Here is a 22,540-nt window from a genome sequence, read left to right as displayed (position 1 = left end):
AGTTCCCAAGTTGACCTCAAAACGCATGTGGGGGCCAAGAAAGGAGATGCATACACAGCTTTGTGTGGGGGCTGGTGCAACGCAAAGCTTTATTTTGACATGCCTGCTATAATTGGATTAAATACAGTGAACATGCAAACAGTGATAAATGCACTGGTTGGGTTTAAGAAAAGCAAAGGGGAAATGCAATCTGCTTTCCCCATTGGAAATGAGATATTAATTATCTCCTCACATCAATCATGGTGCTATAAGACAGCTGGGGAGAGAGCCCATCTCTTGATAAGCAAGTTGGCACCAAAGGGCCTCCTGAGCACAGATTTGCTTGGAGGAGGTTCCTGGCCAGGCTCTCAATGGATTTGCCAACTATTGGCTAAACAGTTGCCTGTTTATACATCAAGGGAGGTGTGGGTCTGAAGATGAGTTCAATGTCAGAGAGAAAGGGCTGCTGAAGCTGCTTGGCTGTCATTCTGGTGCCCAGTCGGGGGGAGTGCTGTTTAGAGCAGGTGGGGTCCAGACCTGACAGCTGGAAGAAACTTGCTGATGTCACTTCCAACCTCAGGGCTGGGACCCCCCATGGTTTCCTACTGGTCTAGCCTTCTTACCGGTCAAACGCTAGTTTCCATAAGAATTGGAGGAGTGCTTGCAAAATGTTAATCATATGTATGCCATTTTCAAGATTCTTCTCCATCATCACTGTCACTAAGTTGACACGCCCAACTAATTGTTCAAGAGTTTATGCCTATATTCTCCCATTGAATTCTTCTAACAACTCTGACACACAGGTGCTTGATGTCGATGTCACTCAGCCAAGGTCATACACCTAGAATCCAGAGTGTGGATTCCTACCTGCTGTGCCAAGTGCTTTATGTATAGCACTTACAGGAAAGCTCCCTTAATAATTTTCCCTAAATCAACTTTGAATAGCTTCAACGGTGTGTTTTTTTTTTTTTTTAAACTGAGTCTTACTCTCAGCATAACTTCTATGAAACCATGGGGCAGACGGCTAATTCTATCAATTGTTGTTGATATACTTGCGATCAGTACCTAGCTTTCCCAGCACTCCTGTCTGTGAAGTACCTGAATCCACCTCTCACGCTACGGGTGGATGGGGAACACACTTTGGAAGACACCGACTCTAGAAAGGAGGGGAAGAACCTGATCTTTCCTCTCCTCATCATTTCAACAATACTTCTGCTTAAAGTTAGCAGGATTCTGCTCTTTCAGTTGTACGCCCCAAAGGCAAAACTGCAGGTCCTGTCAGATGTGGTCATGAATCACGGCGTGATAAAATCAGGCCTTAAAAGCCAGACTGAGCCATGTTCCAGTCCCAGCTCTGCGGTTCTGCTCGCTGTGGAACCTTAAGCAAGTAAAATCAACTTTCTAAGCCTCAGCTGTACTCATCTCGAAGCTCTCACTTGCCAAGTGAGCTGGGAATGAGACAACACACCAGAAAGTGCCTGGTTCAGGGCCTTCCCAGGGTCAGCGAGGACACTCCGTCCTCCACAATGCCCATCTCCCTATTCACATTTTATAAAGATGAGGAAACAGAGGCTTGGAGAGTCAAAGCCATCTGTTGAAGTCCTATGGCCATCACATGAGCAAGCCAGCATTTCAACACAGGTGCCAGGCCTCCAATGTTCATGTACCTGCCCCTGTACCACAATGTGTCCCTGGGCTCAGCATGGGGGCCTGTGGACCTTGGATCAGCAAGAGAGCTCAGATGGACTGAGGCAGAGAAAGTGTCAGAGGAAACCCTATTCTGGCTGGTGGAAAGGATCTTCCCTTTCTAGCCCCTATCAGACCACCCCCTGCCCCGGCCCCCCGCAACAATCAGGTTGCAGACATTTGGGAAACTTCTCCAATGCTCCCTGAACAGAAGCGAGGAGTTCCAGGGTAACTGCAAGGACCTATTTAGTCTGCAAGGACATATTTAGTCCCTCAGTGAGCTTTAGGACACCTGCTTCTGCTCACCCTACAGAGGCTAACTGGGAAACAGTAACTGTGCTGCGTGCCTTTCGTTGCATCGACTTTATTTTTGGAGGAAAGCAAGGAGAAATGGTGAACACAACACTCCCCTTCATTTAATTACAGGAACAGTCAGGACCAATTTGGCAGCTATTAAAATATTAGTTTGCCTTTATGCCATCCCTGCGGAGCAGGAGCTGGGAATCCACACTGGCTGCCAAGGGCTGGAGATGGGGACAGAAGGTCAACACTGCTATTAGGAGCCACGTGGAACTAAAAACCGAGGCACCCTGTGGCCTATTTTGTATCTTACTGCTTGTTTTTGGTCCCTCCACATCGTTTGATCTTTTAACCTCTTTGCCTTTGTCACAATGTCTTTTACAAGGGCTGGTCTAGGAGCAGAGAGCATCAGAAGGAGAAGTGCCTTCGGAGACCATCTTATTCATCCACTTTTCTTTTTTCAAAGGGAGAAAGTGAAGCCCAGAGAAGCAGAGTCACTGCCTGAAAGCCACCCAGCATCCTGGAGGAAAGCAGGCCCAGAACACAGACAGGCTGCATCATACAAGGGTTATGAGCTTGGGCTCTGGGGACACAGGCACCTGGGCCGGAGTCCTAGCACTGCTGTAACTATGTGGGCTTCACCAAATTACTTCACCGGAGTCTCAGTTTCCCCGTCTCTAAAACGAAGCTACTAAGTCACCACTGGAGCCAGAAAATCCAACCAACACAAAGGAAAATAGAACTAAACAAGGGAGTCAAAAAGTACACACTTCCAGGTGTGAAATAAATACGTGCTGGGGGGAGGTGATGTATAGCCAATAATACTGTAGTGTGTATTTGGAAGTTGCTCAGAGAGTAGATCTTAGATGTTCTCATCAACAAGAAAAAAAATGTAACCATGTGGGGTGACAGATGTCAACTAGACTTATTATGATCATTTTGCAATATATACAAATAACGAACCATTAGGTCATACACCTGAAACTAACATAATGTTGTATGTCAATTACATCTCAATTAAAAAAATAAAAAGATTCCCCTCAGTGAACTACTTGGCTATTTGATGTGTTTATTTTACTTTATCCCGCTCCGGGAATAGTAAATAATTAAATGCCCCCCCCCCCAATAAAAAGGAAAAGAAAAGAACAGAGTCCAGGTGTGATTAAAGCATTTGAACTGCTTGATTTAGCCATATCTGAAGTCAGAGGTCAAGGTTTTCCCTTCCATTAACTTCCTTTACCCACTTAGTCTAGTTTAAGCTGGGTTTCTGTCATCTGCCACCAAGGGTCCTTTTTAACACATCACCCGTGCAGGGTCTGCAGCCTAGCCATGCCCAGCTCTGTGCGATGGGGAGGGGACAACAGAAGACGCACAGTGGCTAGGGTTACTCATCAGCAGGTGAGGCCCCAGCTGACAGAGAGGAGAGGGTGGCAGGTAATGGCTCATTTTACTATGAAATTAATACTACATTACTGCCCTTCATTCATTCAAGTAAGAGAAAACCAGCCAAGGGCTCATTCCTGGGTAGTGGAATATGGGAGCTTTTCTGTTCGGAGATCCGTGGGTTTTAGTTTTAGCAGGAAGTGCCAACAACATCTTAGCCGGAACCTTTATGTTGTTCTGTGCCATGTGGGTATTACCTGTCAGCTACTGACGCACATCCACCAGACAGGTATTCACACACCCAGCGGGGTAACTCTGGCCCAAACACCATCTATTTATTCCTCCCACCACAATATTTTCATCCTACACTTATCATAGCCATGACATCACCATCATCATCACCACCATCACATAGGGCATCTACTATATGGTGGATGCTTTATACGCAGCATCTCATTTAATCCTCTCAACCCCAAGAGCGTAGGTCTATTGTTATTTCCACTATAAAGGTAAGGGAACAGGCTCAGAGAGGTTAAGACACCTGTCCAATGCAACATAGCTAGGACATGGCAGAGCAGGACTCTGATCCAGGAAGTACAACCTCAAGGCCCACGCTTTTAACCTCTGTGCTACATACCCAGTCCTAAGCACTGGGCCTAGAAATAGTGGACAGAGAATAAATACCAACTAGGCAGGAATAATAATACCAGGGTGGATAATAATTCAGACACAAGTCTATCAAATTACAATGGGCTCCTTTGTGATGAAACAACTTTGCACAAAACACATATTACAAGGTTACCTGGAGGTAACCTAAGGGCCTAGACACTAACATCTGGGCCACTTTTGATAACTAACACCTGAATGCAATCTTGTTCGGCTCCACCTTGATCCCACGGGCTTTGGGGTCAGAGAACTGGGTTCAAATTCTCACACTTACCAGTTGTGTAACCTTGGGAAAATCATTTAGACTCCCCAAAACCCCTTTCTTCTCCTGACAAATGGGGATAATGATTCTTATTTTGCATTGAGTGGCCCTAAGAATGAAATTGGATCCCACAGGGAAAAGGTCAGCGGAGCAAGGGCACTTATCAGGAACACATCACACAGTGGCTGTAATTCTTGATCTACCCAGGCCTCTCTCCCTTTAGCGGTGGGAACATGCTCACGCTAATCTGTAAATCATGCTGATTTACAGAGCATCCTCAAGTCTGGGGGCTCCTTCTAAATGTAAAAAATGCAGGCTGTCAGTAGGATGGGAACAAGCTATAAACAGCTGGATGAAATCAGAGTTAGAATTTAGGCAATGACACAACAAAGGATTCTGGGGTTACATCTGGAGAGCTCAGGAGATGAAGCTCAAGGCTACCTTCTGGTCCCCCCCTCTCCGCCCCCCCCCCCTCCCCGCCGCAGGTAACTCGGTAAACTGAGTTACAGAGCCAGCCAGAGGGCAGGTCAGTCAGCAGTTGCACAGAACGCCTGAAGCAGACTACAAACTGAAATGCCAGTGGGGGCCAGGTAGGGAAGGGGCACAGGAGAGGACAGGAGAACACAGGCTTTGTCTATGACCCAGGTGATAGCCTCCAATGAGAAACCTGAGGCCCAGAGTCAGTGGACCTTTGGATCTTTTAAGATGAGCTGGATGTGCCTGGGAAACAGTGCTATTTTTAAATGGGGCTATTCATTGTCAAATGGAGCACTTGAACTGAAACAAAACAAAACAAAACCAACACAAGAGCCAAACCAAAGAAAACACATCAACGAGCTAAAATTATCCCATGTGCTGCCAGGTTATGGTCTGAGTTCAAAGCTAGAAAAAGCTGCCAGCATGTCAGTGATCTGGGCTGGTTTTTTTTTAATGGTGTTTGGCATCAGGACGGTGAAGCCTATCATGTGATCTCCCCTAAAGGGGGCGCTTGAGACTGAATCCCTCGTAGCTGATCTCTGGCCACAGAGATATTGACTCTGCTGAAAGTGGGACTGCAGCATGCTATTTGTGGATCCAGACTGGGCTTCTTGGTGCCTTGAATCCCTGCCAATGTCTTGGGCAGCAAGAGTGAGGCACTGGTGAGGGCAAAGGGTGGGAATCAGGATATATGAGCTCAACTCCATGCTGGAATGACACTCTTTTTCACCAGGAAGTAAGTTCCATGAGAATGAGGATTTTGTCTTGTTCAGCTCTAGAAGGGTGCCTGCCACATGCTTGGCACTGGGTGAGTGTTTGCTGAATGGCTGACCCAATGAATGATCTGGGGCCATCACTTAAATTATGGGGCTCAGTCATCCCACCAATAAAGTGGGAATGAACAATGGCTGCCCTACTTACCTCAAAGGGTTGCCATAATGAGATAATGGACCCAGGAAAGTGCTCAGTGTGTGTGTGTGTGTGGGGGGGGGTGGTGGTGTAAAGGGCTATTATGAGAGGAGATGCATTTACTATTATCCCTGTCCTTGGCTGACGGGAAAGACTGCTGCAGACCCGACATGGAAGGGGCAGGGGCCAACCCGAGCCATGCCTTCCTCCTGTCCTCTACTTTCCTCTAGGCTAGCCTCAAAGGAAGCCCCAAAATGATCACTCAGATTTTCATTTCCATTTTGCACGTGGGTAGGGGGAGGATGTGCTACCTTGCATTGTCCCGGCCGTGTGACTTCAGGAAATTCATATCTCGGTATCGGGAGAGAAATGCCACCAGCTGGTCATTCGTCCTGTGGAAACAAACCAAGAGGAAGGTCAGGGTCCTCCAGAGACCATGGACACTTTCTGAGTCTTGGCTCCCTTCGTGGTCACAGAAATAAGGTCCATACAGGCTAATAAAGCATCTTCTTTCATGGGTCACCACCCTAGGCTTACCACACTACATTAAAAGGGGTATTAGCGTGTTTGTATCCTACCTATCCTATAGCCTGTACACTCTTTGAGTATAAGCATACTACCTTAGCTGTTCTGGAATCTCCAGTGCTCAGCACTGGGCGTGGCAAACAGTAAGTCATTAGTGTGTAGCTCAATGCGATACACAGCAATCTCAGGGTCTTTGCACGTGCTGTCCTTGGGAAATTCTGCCTTGTATCTTTCCAGGCCTGGCTTGCTGTTATCATCCAGGTCTCCTTTCAAATGTAACCTCTTCAGAGACGCCTTTTCTGGCCACCCAACCTAATGTGGCATCAGCCTCCCCCACCCCCATCTTTATCATATCCCTTTATTTCCATTACTATTTTATTGTCACCTGCAAGTGTTAAACTTGTTTACGTTATGATGTAAGCTCCATCAGGACAGAACCTAGTGGGACTTGCTCCTCACTAGCACATGGTAGGAGCTACATTAATGGTTGCTGGATGAATGAATACTAAGTCCTTGAATAACCAGTGGGCTACCAATTGAGAGAGCTTTAAAAAATATGAAGTGCGATTGAAACAGATGACGTCGTTCCCAGTATTGTTATCCCAAATTTATCGCCATCAATCTCGGTGCAGGCAGTGTAGTCACAGCTAATCAGCTTGTGCATACAGCTGTGACAGTATTTTAAAAGGCAGTCACACGGGTCTCCATCTGCCAGAAATGCAGTCGCCTCTTCTGCTGAATAAACCCAAACAGGTAAACGGTGCTGAAGTGACAGCTCCTTTATCATCTGCTCTGCTCAGGAATTTTTACTTAGAAGGAAAGGGTTAACCATTGTTTCAAAGTGGGAGACCAGATGGAGGCGGTGGAAAGGAAGGACACTCCTGGAACCGAATGGAGGCTCTCAGAACATTGGGGGGCAGGTAGGTGCCTTAGAAAGCAATGCCTGGGCTCTAGAAGCAGAAAGGTCCAGAGGCAGATCCCAGCTCCACTCCTGACCCAAGGGTGAGTAATTTAACATCTGGGTGGTAGCCTTCTCTGAACCCCCGACTGCCCAGCAGACAGTAGGCTCTCAGTACGTATATAACGAATGGATAGCTGGAAATATTTAAAGGGCATATAGTAGGTGCGCAATAAATGCAAAGTGCTTTGCTCCTTCCACCTACCACCATCTGGTCTAAGCAGCCCCCACGCCTCACTCTTCATTTCCCTGCAACTCCCTGCAGCCGCACCACTGCAAGCCCCTATTCTGTGATTGGATGACGCATGCTGACCAACTCATAATTCCAGCGGAGGGGGCACAAAGCAGTCAAGGGACGCTGCAGTGAAAACGAGCCCTGCCGGTGTCCCATCCTGTTACTGAAATGAACACCGATACACAGGCGGCCATTCTGGCGGTAGCAGAGAGACCCCCGTCCGCACTGAAGTAAATCCGATAGGAACACGCAAGCCAAGCCCTGCCAAGGCGCACAGAGGTAAATTCCAGGGACGCAGCCAAATGGCTAACCCCACGCATCTGCAAAACGGTGCATCTCGTGTGTGGACAACCCTGCCCACATGCTCCAGGGTAAAGCCCACGTGTGCCTCATACCAAGTTACAGACAGCCATGGGCAAAGGGCCTCCCGAAGTTGCGGGGAGAGGTGGGAACAAGATCAGCCCATAAAAAAAAAAAATGCAAGCAATCTCTCTTTCCAAACCCTCAAGAGGCCCATTCGATCTCCGTGTCTCAGCAGTTCCTGTTTACCAACCCCCTTGCCACTCTGGGACAGTTCATTATCGTCGTCCTGATGAATACGGGGACAAGTTAACCTCTGAATGGGTCCCTGGCAGCAGGAATAATAAATAGGGCCTCTCAGCGGCCTCAGAGGGAGGATTGAAGGGGCCGGGCCGGGGCTCCTGGGCCCCCGTGCGCGAAGCCTCAGGCCTCCCAGGGTCAGTGGCTGCAGCTCCATTTGGCAACCCCAGAAAGCGCCTTTCAGGGCCCTGAGCTGGGGCCATTTTCACATTTACCGCTTCACCGAGTCCCCATCTGACGGGGATGAATAGGCATTTAGCGAATTTACTTAGCGATGCTTCCACATGAAATCGTCTCAAAAGATGACATCTTGGGGGAGGGAGGGCGGCTGGGGAGGGGGCTGCGGATTCCAGGCCCAGAGCCCGGGGAGGGAGAATGCGGGGGTGGGGTGGGGGTGGGGTAAGGCTGCCTTTCAAAGCAAAGTGCTGTGTGCCTGGCTTGGCTGGACTGGCGGGGTCGAGGGGACCCCTAACTCCCCCTCCCTGGGCTCCCTCCACCGGCCCCCTCACTCTCCCTCTCTCTCAGAGTAAAAAGCTTGCTCTGCACACTGAAACCAGTCTCCCAGCCCTTCTTCAAGGGGACACGCAATTCGGCTGGGGCCCAACTTTCCTATCACTGCTTTCCAACGCCTGTCTATAATTGCCTACATAATATTTAGTTCTCCTCAGATAATTAACAGCTTGCGATCTGTTGACATTTTACCCAGTTCCAGCCTCTCTCCCTCTTTCCCCACCACATACGTTTGTCACTCTTCCTCTTCTGGTGGAGTCATGTGCCAAGTGGCTCCCACCACTCATCACTTGTGCCTGTCCCTACCTCTTGTGAAAACCATTAGGAGACATGTTTCTTCGTCCACAGCCACTCCTCTATGACTGTGACTCTGGGCCCCTCACTGGCAGCCTTCGTGGCCACTGGGATGTCTTTGTGGAAATACGTAAATAAGTAAATGTTAAAATAAGTGATTTATTTTAATAAATAAGTCATTTATTTCAATTAATAAATTGGCTATAATATAAACAAACTTATTGGAACCATGTGAAAATCTGTTGAAATGAGGGAATAAGTGAATGATAAATAAGCTCCAAACATTAAAAAAATTTAAAAAAAGGGGCTGCCTGGGTGGCTCAGTTGGGTAAGTGTCTGACTTCCGCTCAGGTCATGATCTCATGGCTCATGAGTTCGAGCCTCAGGTCGGGCTCTGTGCTGACAGCTCAAAGCCTGGAGCCTGCTTTGGATTCTGTGTCTCCCTCTCTCTCTGCCCCTCCCCTGCTCATGCTCTGTCTCTCTCTCTCAAATATAAACATTAAATTTTTTTTTCAAATAAGCTCTAAACCACGACCATTTATGAAATTGTCCACCATGCCCCAGACCCTGGAGCAGATGTTTGCCACATTTTACTGCATTTAATATTCACAAAGACTCTCTAAAATGCGAGTTTCATTCCCAATTTGCAGATGGGCAACTGAGACTCAAAAATTGCCGCTTAGTGAAGCACAGCGTCAGGATTAGAATCGGGATCCAGATGTCAGAGAGTGTCACGCCCTTTGCTACTAGACTGTTTGCATAAATGAATGAGTGAATGAATGAAGGAAGGAAGGAAGGAAGGAATGAGCGAACAAATGAGTAAACGAATGAGTAAATGAATGAAGGAGTGAACGAGTGAATGAATGAGTGAACAAATGAACAAGTGAATCAATGAGTTCCATGCCAGGTGTAGGTGCCCAAATGCCCCCCTATTCAGGGCCTGGTCTTTGGATGAACGGCCTCAGTCCACTGTTACTAGAAATGCAGTAACTCAGGCTCCACCTCGGACCTACTGAGTCAAATTCTGCATTCTAACAGGATTCTCAGGGGATTCGTGTGCCCTTTAAAGTTTAAGAAGGGCTGCTTTAAGTGAAGCATGAATATGGTAGTTAATTCTCTTCCTCTTTTCCTTCTTCATCTTTTCCCTAAGGCCTGCTCCTGAAAGCCTGGACTTGCAGGGAGTTACTTTCGTCTCAGTAAGCCTCAGGTGTTGGGAGTATTAAATAAAATAATGCCTGAAGATCTGTGCTGTAGCACCGGGCATATAGTAAGCCCTTGATAAATGTTAGCTGTTATTTAATAGTATTATTATTGCCATCTTGAATATCAGAAGCTTAAGACATTTTGAACTGGAGACAGCAGTATAATGACCCAGCCAGATTTGAACTTGGAAAGCTTTCTGTGCTTAAGCCCCAGGGGATGCCCTGTGGAGCACGGTTTGGGAAATGCCCCATCGAACGGACCTGTCTCCTCTCCCGGCTGGTGTGAGAGTTAGGAACTGGCTCCCGGGGGGCCACCTCGACATTGTGTGTGTCTAAGATGCATAATGGTTCTGGGCATGAGGACACACAGAACTGGGGGGGAAGAGGACAGCTCAGCTCTCAGGTCCCTCTAGTACCCGGGAGCCCGGTCACAGCCAAGCCTGCCTGCTGGCAGCCTGAGACAGGGCGAGGAGGGAACGGGGACCTTCTCAGCCTCCACTTGGAAAGAGCACAACACAGAGCCAGCCCTCAACTGCTCTACGTTCCTCCTGCCCACCAGGCTGTGGCCCAGAACCCCCTTCTCTGATACAGGATGCTGAGAAGAATCTGCCAGAGGTACTCCCGACGACCGGCAAGGCAAAAGCTAAGCACAGAGTTTTTGTGAATGTCAGGACTCAAGACTTCCACCCGCTGATGCTGCCGGATGTGTGCAGACCCCGGGGGCACCAGATCGAGGCCTCGTGGATGCGGCAGGTGGGCCATGTGAGGAGCAGAAATGTGTGTGGGTGGCAGGGGGTGGAGGACCAGGGCACTGGGCAAGCTGATCGTGCTGAGGATGGAGGCACCTTCAATGTGAGCTCAGAATCAACACGCCGTATTTCCCCAGCTTCTTCCACAGCTCTATCATCTGCACAGTTCTTTCAGACACATGTTCAATTCAACGTTCAATTCAATAGCGCTTCAGCTTTACCCTATGTGACAATATTTGCAGTATGTGATGTACTTTTTTTTTTTTTTTTTTTTTTTTTTTTTTACAAATCTTAAATTCTGGTAAAATACACCTAACAGAAAATCTGCCATCGTAACCATTTTTACGTGTTAACAGTTCAGTCGTATTAAGTACCTTCGTACTGGTCTGCAACCATCAACCACCATACCTCTCCAGAACGCTTTGTATCTGGCAAAGCTGAAACCCTGTACCCATTAAAACAAGAACTCTCCATTTCCCCCTCCCCCAGCCGCTGGAAGCCCCCGTTCTGCTTCCTGTCTCCGTGAACACATTCATAGAGGAGTCAAACTCCAGGAACCTCCTATAAGGGGGATCATACAGTACTTGTCTTTTTGCAACTGGCTATTTTTCCCCTTAGCACAATGTTCTGAAGGTATATCCATGTCATAACGTGTATTTCCGTTTCGAGGCTAATCCCGATACACCATTTTTATGTTTTTTTTTCCCCCCATTACACATGAAAAGCAATAGTGACTACATATCTGGGTACCTCCTAAAGCACCTGGGCCACCAGGGGCATATGGAGAGCAGTCAGCTGTCCTGGTTTGTCCAGCCCTGAGAGGGGATCCAGGACACAGATGTTTCAGTTTTAAAATCAGATGGTCCTGGGACACCTGAGTGGCTCAGTCACTTAATCGTCCAATTATTGATTTCGTCTCAGGTCATGAACTCACATTGGAGCCCTGCATCGGGCTCTGCGCTGGTCATGGAGCCTGCTTGGGACTCTCTCTCTCTCTCTCTCTCTCTCTCTCTCTCTCTCTCTCTCTCTCTCTCAAAAGATTAAATAAATATCAGATGGTCTTGGCGAACCAACTTGAGCTGGTGGCATACACGTCTGCTGAGAGCCATGTGACCCCAGAAAAACGTCATACTCGTCCTTTTCTGAGGAGCCCAAGAGTGCAGAAAACCATGCTGGGGAAGCACGTAACCCTTCCCTATGCTTCTGAAATTACCATCCTGCAGCTTAGCCCACAGCAAGACAGACCAATTAATGGCAAGAGCAACAGAAAGAACAGCATCTAACACTTGAGGGCCTGCAGTGGGGACCACTCTCCGCAGCACTCTGCATCTGTTAGCCCACTTAGTCCTCACGGCACCCCTATGAAGCAGGTGCTGGGACACTCACAGCCCTTGTTATTACAAAAAGGGGAGCGTGTGTGTCCATGGCTTTTTTATGTAAGGATCTATCATGCTGATCTGTCTAATCGGCACATAAAGTAGACTTCATCCTTCTAAGCGCGACACAGAATCTCATGGAAGGGACACAGCCAGTCTCCTAGTGATGGACATTTATGTTGTCTGCTTCCCTTACAGATACCGCTCCTAGGAACCTCCTTGAGCGTTTCTCTTTCCCGTATGTGGGTCTGATAGCTTTCTGTAGGATTCAGTTCCCAGATGCGGCATTGTTCGTGCAAACGGCACTTTTTAGTGTCTCTTTGCTTTCAGAAAGGCACGCTATATAGACTGAGGCTACGCCCAGAGCCAGGACGGGGCTCACGCCACCACGCAGGAACCAAGCCAGTGGGCTCCCAGGAATATGGGGAGGGGGAAGGAAATGGCAAAGGTGATGAAAGGGGTGGGGGAGTTGTCCTGGGGAGGCTGGTGGGCTTCTTTGGCAGGCTAAGCAGGACTAGCAAGGGCCTTCTGGCTTCCCCATGGGACCAACAGCCAGTGTGACAGGAATGAGCCTCCGTCAGGCAGCGAGGTGTGTGTATGTGAGTGTGTGTGTGTGTGTGTGTGTGTGTGTGTGTGGTGTGGGGTGTGCAGAACTATCCAGTGCCCGGGGCAGCTGCTCCAGCTGGTGCCCATCTGTCTGTTAATAGCACAGGGATTTTCAACCAGGGCACCTTGGACAATACTTTTCAGGAGCCTGGCTATAGTTGTGAGATGGGTGGGCACTGGATCTAATTCCGGTCTGTTCTTCCTGGACTTGACACTAGATGTGCAACAAATAATTGCCGTCGTTCTTAATAAATGCCCCAGGGGAGCACTGGCGTGCAGGGCTCGTGGCCATCAAGGCAGAGAGCTCTGTCATTCACTTGTATGTATGTCCCTGCCTTTGCCCACAATGTTTCCTCTACTGGACATGCTTTTCCCTGTGTCTTTGAACTGGAGGGGGAGAGGGGAACGTGAGGCAGTCAGAAAACACTTAGTAACGATTGCAGGAACCATGCCTGTGTTGCTGATTGTGTTAACTATGCCTCCCCCTTTCACCCACAATTCCCCCATCACACAGGAACTAGTTGATACATGAATAAAGTAGGACACAAAGAGATTTAATGACTTGGCTGAAGTCTTGCAGGAAGGTGGGCTACAGACTTGGACCTTCGCACTCCAGGCCCAAAACATGACTCTTTGCAATCCTGATCTCCTCGTGCTGGATCAGCTTTAGGAGTGCCCTCCGTTTCTTTCCAAGGACAGCCAGGCAGGAAACAGGCACCTGAAACTGCAGCCACCTTCTAAGGGGACCCATCGTCGAACACACACTGCATGTCAGAAGGTGACACAGATACGGCCTCCTAAGTGTGGGCCTTTCTGCTGCGCTGGTCTAAAATCGGAGCCCTAGGGGCGCCTGGGTGGCGCAGTCGGTTAAGCGTCCGACATCAGCCAGGTCACGATCTCGCGGTCCGTGAGTTCGAGCCCCGCGTCAGGCTCTGGGCTGATGGCTCGGAGCCTGGAGCCTGTTTCCGATTCTGTGTCTCCCTCTCTCTCTGCCCCTCCCCCGTTCATGCTCTGTCTCTCTCTGTCCCAAAAATAAATAAACGTTAAAAAAAAAATTTAAAAAAAAAAAAATAAAAAAATAAAATCGGAGCCCTAGCCACTGGGTTTCTCTCGCTGCATTCTGGCTCACAGATGGATTCAAACCCATTTTTCCACATGGCTTATTTCTTTCTGGGTGTTGGGGAGAGGGGGGAAGATCCTGTCGATGCTCTGTCCACGACCCTCCAGGCAGGTTTTGCTTGGACCTTACCAAGTCTTCTTGTCTACTAGCAAATCTCTCAGGAAGGCCAGAATTCCAGAACAACACAAAGAAAGGTCAAGTTCAGGGTTCTCCGCAGACGAGCCAAGAGCAAAAGCACTGGAGATAAGAGAAGGGCAATCACTGATTGATCTTATAGAGCCAAAACGAGGAGTGAGACCCACTTCTGCGAAGACACAGTGGGAAATGTATGGAAAGACCTAGGTACTGTATTTCTTCCTCGGCCCTGTGGGCGTACTTACAGCCACTGTTGGTACCCAAGGAAAAGTGAACTGGATAAAATGCTGCCCCAGCTTTCAGATTCCACTCTAATCCATCCTCCGGAAAGCAGCTGCAGGATTTTTCTAGAACCTAAGTCTGCTCGTATCCCCTCTCTACTTAATACCCTTCAGTGGCACTTTGTCACCTGTAGGACAATGCTCTTAACTCCTTAGCAAGGTGTATAGAGTGGTTCGTGAGCTGGCCTGGCTGCTGAAACTCTGGCATTATTTGAAGTTTTCTAAATGTTCTGTGTTTCCTGTGACTTTGAAAACTCGCATAAAACTGTGCTCTCCTGGAAACATGATTTCTTACCCCCTGACAGGGCAGGTGCCGGGTACTTGGAACAGCAGTAGATAAGGTGGTCATGGTCTCTGTCCTCCAGGAGCGCAGAGGGCAGTGGAGAAGGCAGACAGACACGTAGATTCTTGTGATCTGGGGTGAACTGCCAGGTGAAATAAGGCACCGAGCATCCTGGAGCCACCAGGGGAACAGCTCTTCCCCTCCACGCAGGCGGGCAGCAAACTGGGGAGCCACCTGGCTAATAAAACTCAGTCACTTTTGATTGGATTTATCTTTCTGTTACCAGAGAAACCGATGCAGAATTAAAACATGCTCACTGCATTGGCAGGAACTGGCAAACCATTTCTCAAAGCCTCAACGCTTTCACAGAACACTTGTAAGACACACATTTTTCATTTTAAACATACATAAGCCATTCTAAGAGGCAGTTTATCTGACTTTCCATCAGTGGGAACTCTTAACATGTCAGCCCTTCCTGCAGACGGCTGTAATGGAAAGGTAACTGACAAGAATCAGCGCCCCGGAGGCCATGCCTGATCCTGGAACACTGCTGGAATCATGAATGCAGAACTAAATTGCCATTCAGCCTTGTGTGTGTGAGCGCGTGTGTGTGCATGTGAAGTCTGTTTGATTGTATTTTAATTTTCTGAAATCTGGTTGTCCTCATATGCCACGAGACATCTCAAATGAGCAGAACATTTGGTTAACCAAATTCTGCATCCCCTTACGATGACTGATTACAGCCAGTTATTTGATTTGCTTTTGGGCAAGAAGAGGCCTGCTTTGGAGGACACAGAAAGACTGAATCTTAAGAGTAAACGTGATCTACGGGAGAGAACCAAAACTTGGCTACAACGGAAGCTGTGTCTGCAGAAATTTCTCCCTGATCTTTGCCACTTTGTTGCTATTTGATTTTGAGCAAATTCCTGAAGCTGGCTGAGCCTCAGTTTTCTAATCTGCAAAACGGGGATAAAAATGGTACCTGAGGCACCTGTGTGTTGTGGGTATGGCACCTATAGTCCCTGGCCCATGGCTGGTGCTCAGTAAACAGAAACCCCCATATCCTTTGCTTCGAAATGCCAGAGGAAAGGCATGCCTACCACTTGCCAGACCTCCATCACGCTGTGTGACATTTCTAATCCTACCTGCCTGTGTGCCTAGCCCTAGAATAAATTACGTATGTTCAAGTCCCTTGACTGTAAGCTACCCGATGACAGGAACGTTCTCTGATTCATCTTTATTTTCTCAGTGTCCGGCATAGGCCTGAAACACACATTCTAGCAGCTTGATGTCTGTGAGTCCCCCTGCTCATTTCCAAGGGTCTCAGCCCATCTGTACTGCATTCCAGAATGAGGACCTTTGTTCCCTATGCTGGGACCATTCTTCCCATATATTTGCCTGTTAACCCCCAACTGTCTTTCCAAGAACTGGCCCAGGGTCACATCAACGGGAACAGGCTGGAGTATAAATGAGAACTAAACTGAATGAAATTTTATTGATAAGCTCAACTCTCCATCTGCGTGTATGGCTGAGAACAGAGTTCTTTTCACCATTGCACACTCCCCTGGGTTTGCTCAAATGATAGCAGTGACCCATCATAATAATTTCTCTATTCCAGTTTCACCGGATGGACATCCCTAACACACCAACAATAAATATACTGATGTGTGGATTGTTCACAATAATGAGCCTGAGACCAGAGAGATGTCGGTTCAAGTCCCGGTTCCACCACTTACCGGCTGCGTGTCCCTGGGCGTGTCATTTCTGTGATTTGAAGCTCAGTTCCCTCATCTTTAAAACTGAGGATGAGGATGTCTACTTCATAGGGTTGCTGTGACGATTAAGTCAAATACAACAATATTAACTGTTGCCTGCTACTGAAAGATCCAGGCTGATACAGATACACAGGCACCAGGAGTGCTGTAGGACAGGATACTGAATGGTGGGCAGGGGAAAGCCACAGAGACTGGGTAATCCAGCCTGCAGAACGCTACAATGTAGCTACTATTAAGGCTGCTGTTACTCCTCTTACTTCTCCAGCACTAGGTTCTGTATTTTGCAGCTGACAGGATACAACAAGCATCTCCATCCCCTGGAACTTCAGGGTCAGGTCAGTTCTGATTTCAGTCCCATAGCAGGACTGAGCTCAAAGGACAGCTGACTGTCATGGATCACCTTGGGCAGCCTGCCAGGTCCCCTAGCCTGTCCTTTCCGGAATAGGATCCGAATGCATTGGAACACAGAAGAGAAGCCACATACTCCTCTGTGGAAAAGCAAACGTCGTAGCCACCTCTGCAAACCTCAAGCGGACACAGATTCTTGGCTCAAGAGACTGATTCTAGGGAATGAGGACACGCTGCATCCAGAATCTTCTTTCCTCGCAGATTCTAAGCCTGTTTATTTATTTTGGAGGGTTGATGAGAAGTTATACAAGAAATCAGGCTGTTTAAACAGAGGACACAGGCTCTGAGGTTGTAATTTGGCAGTTGCTAGAGGCAAAAGTTTCTGAAATGTTTAAAAGAGAATTTATCACATAGATGAATGGTTCTCAAACTGCGTCTGGGACAGCGCTAGGTTCCACTTGGCCAGTGGGGCCTCAGGACAGCTCACTTGAGATTTCTCCAGAGAAATCTGTCACCTACTTTCCATACTGGGAGAAGTTTCAATTGGTAGTAAAAGATTTAGTAGAATAACAATATAAGTTGAAACGTAATTAAAGAAGATGGCCAATTCAGATTCTAATTTGGGGGGGGGGGGCAGGGAGGGCAGAGTATAGCAGGTGACTAAGTCTGTGTAGCAGGACTGGCTCAACTCCACCCTCCCTAGACTGTCTGACCTTGGGCGGGAACACTTTCCTGGAGCACTCTTGCATTCTGAGAAATGGGCATCATGATAGGACACATTTTGTATGGCTGTTTTGAAGATAAAGAGAATGATGCATGGAGGTTAAGCACTTAGCATGGGTGCTTGGTATACAGCAAGCACTTAGTAGGTACTAAATGTGTTACTGTTGGGGCTGGGGAATAAATTCCTTTCTTCTGCCCTCCCTCCCTTCTTTCCTCCCCTCTCACACATTTTTGAGCATTGCCTAAGTGCCAAAAATTGTGTTGAGTTCTGATGTTAGATAGGAATTCAGCTTTTTAGACCACTGGTATCACTTTGAGTCGCACAGACCTATTTCAAGGAGGGGTAACTTTCCCAGGTTTTATTGGACTATGAACTCAGACTTCCTGCTCTTTGGGTAAAAGTCATTCATTTCCGGATATTCCTGAGGTGTTTACTCAGAGGGAACACCTTACATCCACTCCCCTTGTGTTCCTGACTGATAGTGACTGACATAGTGTTTCTTAAAAAAATATTTAGGGGCGCCTGGGTGGCTCAGTCAGTTAAGTGTCTGACTTAGGCTCAGGTCATGATCTTGGGGTTCATGAGTTTGAGCCCCACATCCAGCTCTGTGCTGACAGCTCAGAGCCTGGAGCCCGCTTTGATTTCTAGGTCTCCCTCTCTCTGCCCCTCCCCTGCTCATGCTCTGTGTCTCTCACTCTAAAAACAAATAAACATTAAAAAATTAAAAAAAAATATTTACTGTCATCTGGGACTATTCCGAAAACCTGTTCACATATAATAATGCTGAAAGGTGCTATTACAAGTTCATCGATCACTGATAAAATATTTTCCAGTGCTGGTCCTTGAATATTTAAATGGTTTGGATCATAAAAGAGGTTTATGTTGTAAACTGTAAAACACGATGTGTGCCAGATGGGAGCAGGTCTGTTTTGTTCATATCACTATATCCCACATTCATCCAGTCAGCAAACATTACCGTTACACCTACTACATGTCAAGATACTGTTCTGGATGTTGGAGTAACAGTGACGATTGAGACCCAGTCACTGTGAGAATTGACCCCTAGTGTCTCGAGGCACCCACCGTATGCCTTGGATTAGCTTTTCTCCCATGTATTACAAACGGTACTAGTTATCGGCCATTCTTGCAAGAATCAAGAAAAGAGCCATTCTGATCATTTTCTGTGTTCTGAGGTTCCCACAACGAACCCCCGTTAAGAAAGGTGCGGCTGGCACAATATAGTTGCTTAACACCTACAGGGACAAACGCTGAATGGAATCCCTAAGGCTCTGCCAGGTTCCTGAAATGGAATTCATAAACTCACATGGCATCCCTTTCATGCTAAGGCAGATAGATAAATGGGCAGGTGCAGCTGAGACGAGCCCCACTGAGTGACAGCCAGATGTGCCACTGGTCTGCAGGGACATTGCTCGGCATCAGGTGACCTGGTTCTAAAGCCTACTGTGTGAACTTGCAAGCTACTTTATCCTGAGTCTCAGTGTCCTGGTCTGAGGGGGGTAGAGAACTGAGGAGATCACGTGTGTGAAGGTTTATTGGCCTAGGGCCCGGCACACGGGAAGTGCCTGGTTATCCCAGAGCTGTTGTTACTCAGTCCCTCTGAGGGATGGACAAGGAGGCCTGGCTTCCCGAGGCACACCACACTGCAAGCTGCAATCAGCAGGTGTTTCCCTGGGGAAGCCAAGCCCGTGGGGTGCTGACATGGCCCGAGAGCTTGAGAACAAAGCCGAGACGAATGTCTCTCTGCAGCTGGTGCCCTTGCTGCCCCCTAAAAGGCTGAGGTCGGCCAAAGAAGGAAACCCTCAGAAGCTGGAATCCCTTTTTTCCTACCTTATCTTCTTACTATTTCTTCCTTTTCTCTCCTAGGCAGTTGAACCACATACAGTAAAAAGTCACCATAATACCCAGAAGAATTGAAAAGCCAGTGTTGAAACAAAAACTTCTATATAAATGTTCACAGCAGCACTAGGCACAACAGCAAAAGGCGGAAATGACTCAAACGTCCACGGAAGGGTGAACTGAGAAACCCAATGTGGTACATCCTTACAGCGGAGTATTATTCGGCCGTTAAGACAGAATGAGGCACTGATATCTGCTACCACGTGGCTGGACTTTGTGAACATCATGCTAAATGACACCAGCCAGGCAAAAAGACCACATATCACAGGGTTCTATTTATATGAGGTATCCGAAATAGGTAAGCCCATGCACACTGGTGATTGCCGGGGCCCAGGGACAGGAAGGAACAAGGAGCAACTGCTTACTAGCTTTTCAGGATGACTCAAATGTCCGGCACCGGGGTGATGGTGGTTGCACCACATCGTCAATGTACCACGTGTCACTCGTGGTGATTTCTATCGGCTGAACTCCAATATTCCAAAGCGAAAAAAACAAAGTTCATCATCACACAGCTCCGATGACAACCATGGTAGGCGTGTTGTAAACGTTTCGCGCACCCTACGTGTTTATCCTCACAACTCCCCTAGAAAGGAGGCAGCACTGGACTCCTTTCACAACGGACACACTGACTTCTCAAGCCGGCCTAGCTTCTCTAGTACCAGGGCTGTTGCGGCTGCTAACTACGGGGGACAGAGGTCAAGCGCTCCAGGAACCGAGTCTGTATCCACCCTCACTGTGCCTTCCCAAAGACCTCACGTGGTGGCTGCCATTATTATCACCCATTTTGCAGATGAGGAAGGACAAAGAAGTTCCATGACCTCTTCTGGCTCAGACAGCCCATGTGTAACAGAAGCGGCCACCTGACCTCAGAGTCCCAGGGCTTCGGCACAGAGGCTTGGTCACGGAAACGGAGGGAAGGTGGAAAGCACAGTGTCTACCTCCCGGCCCTGTTCGTGGAAGACGGGGACAGCTAGGTTCCCTGCCACATGACGTCAAGAGATCACTTGGGATCCGGACCCTCTCCCGGGCTGCAGGGAAGCCAGCAGTGTGACGTCCGCGGCCGGGCAAGTATGATATGCCACCGTCCCCCCCTGCTGGGCTCCCACACGGGGGCCCCCCTGGGTCTGTGCTGGCACCTCCAGTTAAGTGGAGAAGCAGCAGAGCCAACTTGAGGATTTATGAGAACCCATCACGGCTCATTGTTCTCCTGAAATCGAGTCTCTGGTGCATTGGAATGTTTTCCATTTTCATGGTGGGAAAATCTGAAAATGCTTCTAGCTGAAAGAAATAAGTAAAGACAAAACCTTTCCACTGGTCTTCAACCCACGACGAAGCTCAGAGATGCCATTTAATAGTTGTGGAAGCGAACAACATGGGACGAAGGATCAGCGAGTCTTCCGCCACGTAGGAATAAATGACAGCAGGGGCTGCCGCCTGCCGCCGTTGTAGGGGGTGGCTATCGACCGTCAGTCTGCTCCTACAGCCCTCGCTGCGCAGAGAACTCGCTGAGCTCCTGCGACATGCCAGGCACTGTGCCAGGCACTAGAGACACAGCCTCAGCAGAAGACCTGTCACTGCCGTGCTTGTGGAACTGTTAACCTAGCGAACTGGCCCGTCTAGGTCACCCCACGGTCGTTGTGCATTGAGCACCTGCTCTGTGCCAGGCAAGGCCCTGCAAGTTCCACAGCTCCATCCCCACGGCAAAGGCTGCGGCGGGGCACTGTGACGCCGTCCATGTTACAGATGACAAAACCGAGGTGTGCCAAGGGTGAGCAACCTGCCCCAAGCTTTTGGGGCCAGTAAACGAGACGACTGGATTCAGACTCCGCGGACTCCCCACGCGCACGCTTCTGATTCCTTTCCTACACTGCCCGAAGGCCCGAGCCCCAGAAAATTTCTGCCAAACAGAGAACGGAAAGAGGGTTTCTGGGTCCAGCTCCAGCTTATAGTATCTCCCCAGGAACCCCCCGGGGCACGGAGACGAAGAGCACTATGTGCCGCAGAGAGGCCCAAGAGAGAAGAAATAATAGCGGTGAAACAACAGGGGGGAATAGCCTGCTGGAAAGTAATTACCTGAGCTTTCATGCACACATCCGCTCACACAAAGTACCCGCTATCATATTTCCCCTTCTCCAGCAGCCTAGTAGACTTCTCTACTTTTTATTCTTTCCTTCCTTTTCCCCCCACTGCCAAACAACCGAATAGGAGCTGAGGCAATCTCATCATGGCACTTTCCAACCTAAAACTTTCCCAAGATAACCTGCTGCTTTTAGGATAAACTCAGGCTCTCAGGGTCTCAGGCTGTCTGGGTCCCGCCTAACTCTCCAGCCTGGTTCTCTATGTGCTTATCCCTCTGCCCACACCAGCCGCTATTGACCTGATGCATGGTCCGTGTTGCCTCGTGTCTCAGGGCTTTGTAGACAGCTCTGCTTGGAACACTCACGCCCCATTGTTCACCCAGTTAATTCCTTCTGTCCTTTCAACTCTCAGCTCAGAGACACTTCTCCAGGGAAGCTCTCTCTGACTCCTGAGAAGAGAAACGGTTATATGCACAGTGGTTTCCTACGTTATATGCGCGTAAACTTCCTTCCTGACAATGGCATGAAGATGTGATCATTTAATGGTCAAATCTGTGACGGCAGAGATGTTAACTACCCTACTGGTAGCTATAACCCCAGATCCTAGCAAATGTCTGGCGTGCTGGATGTTTCTACAAGTGTGTATTGACTGACTGACTGTCTGAATGAATGAATCAATCAATACTGAGGTCCTAAAGCTGATATTTCATTAGAACGCATTTCGTGGTCATTGTCTTGGTTAAAAATTTCTCTCTCCCTAAATCAACGCGGCAACCTATGGCAGACTCGTGAGACAGATTACAGACAGGGACCCCAAACACATCTAGGTGGGGAACCGGACCCACAAGATCAACCAGAGATACAGAAGGTAGAAGTACACGGGTCTGGTCACTCTGGGAAATCTTGGAGAATTAGCTGGCATCACGGCATTCATCAGCAACTTGCCAGGTCAGCCGAGGAAAGAGAAACGAGTCTTGCGCTTTCAGGGGGAGCAGGAAGCTGGGGTAAGTGCTGAAATCAATGAGTCTTGGGATTCAACATCATTAACCTTTCTGAATCAGAATGAGGAAGGTGGCACAGGGTGAATTACAGTGCTAACGGGCACACGGTATTTCTGACGGGTTTGTACAGAGAAGGCTGGTGGGAACAACGTATGATCTTC

At 48.4% G+C, this 22,540-nt stretch overlaps 1 protein-coding gene across 1 annotated transcript in view; it reads right to left on the bottom strand.

The window, feature by feature from the left end:
- XYLT1 (xylosyltransferase 1) overlaps nucleotides 1-22,540 on the bottom strand; it is a 309,407-nt gene that overhangs the window by 37,395 nt on the left and 249,472 nt on the right. Inside the window, exon 6 of the mRNA XM_030300138.1 lies at nucleotides 5,974-6,054. Within this exon, the coding sequence (XP_030155998.1) occupies nucleotides 5,974-6,054 (81 nt within the window). The remainder of the gene's footprint in view (nucleotides 1-5,973; nucleotides 6,055-22,540) is intronic.

Source organism: Lynx canadensis, chromosome E3 (genome assembly GCF_007474595.2).
Source record: "Lynx canadensis isolate LIC74 chromosome E3, mLynCan4.pri.v2, whole genome shotgun sequence".
NCBI lineage: Eukaryota > Metazoa > Chordata > Mammalia > Carnivora > Felidae > Lynx > Lynx canadensis.
This window is presented reverse-complemented; position numbering and strand designations above follow the sequence as displayed.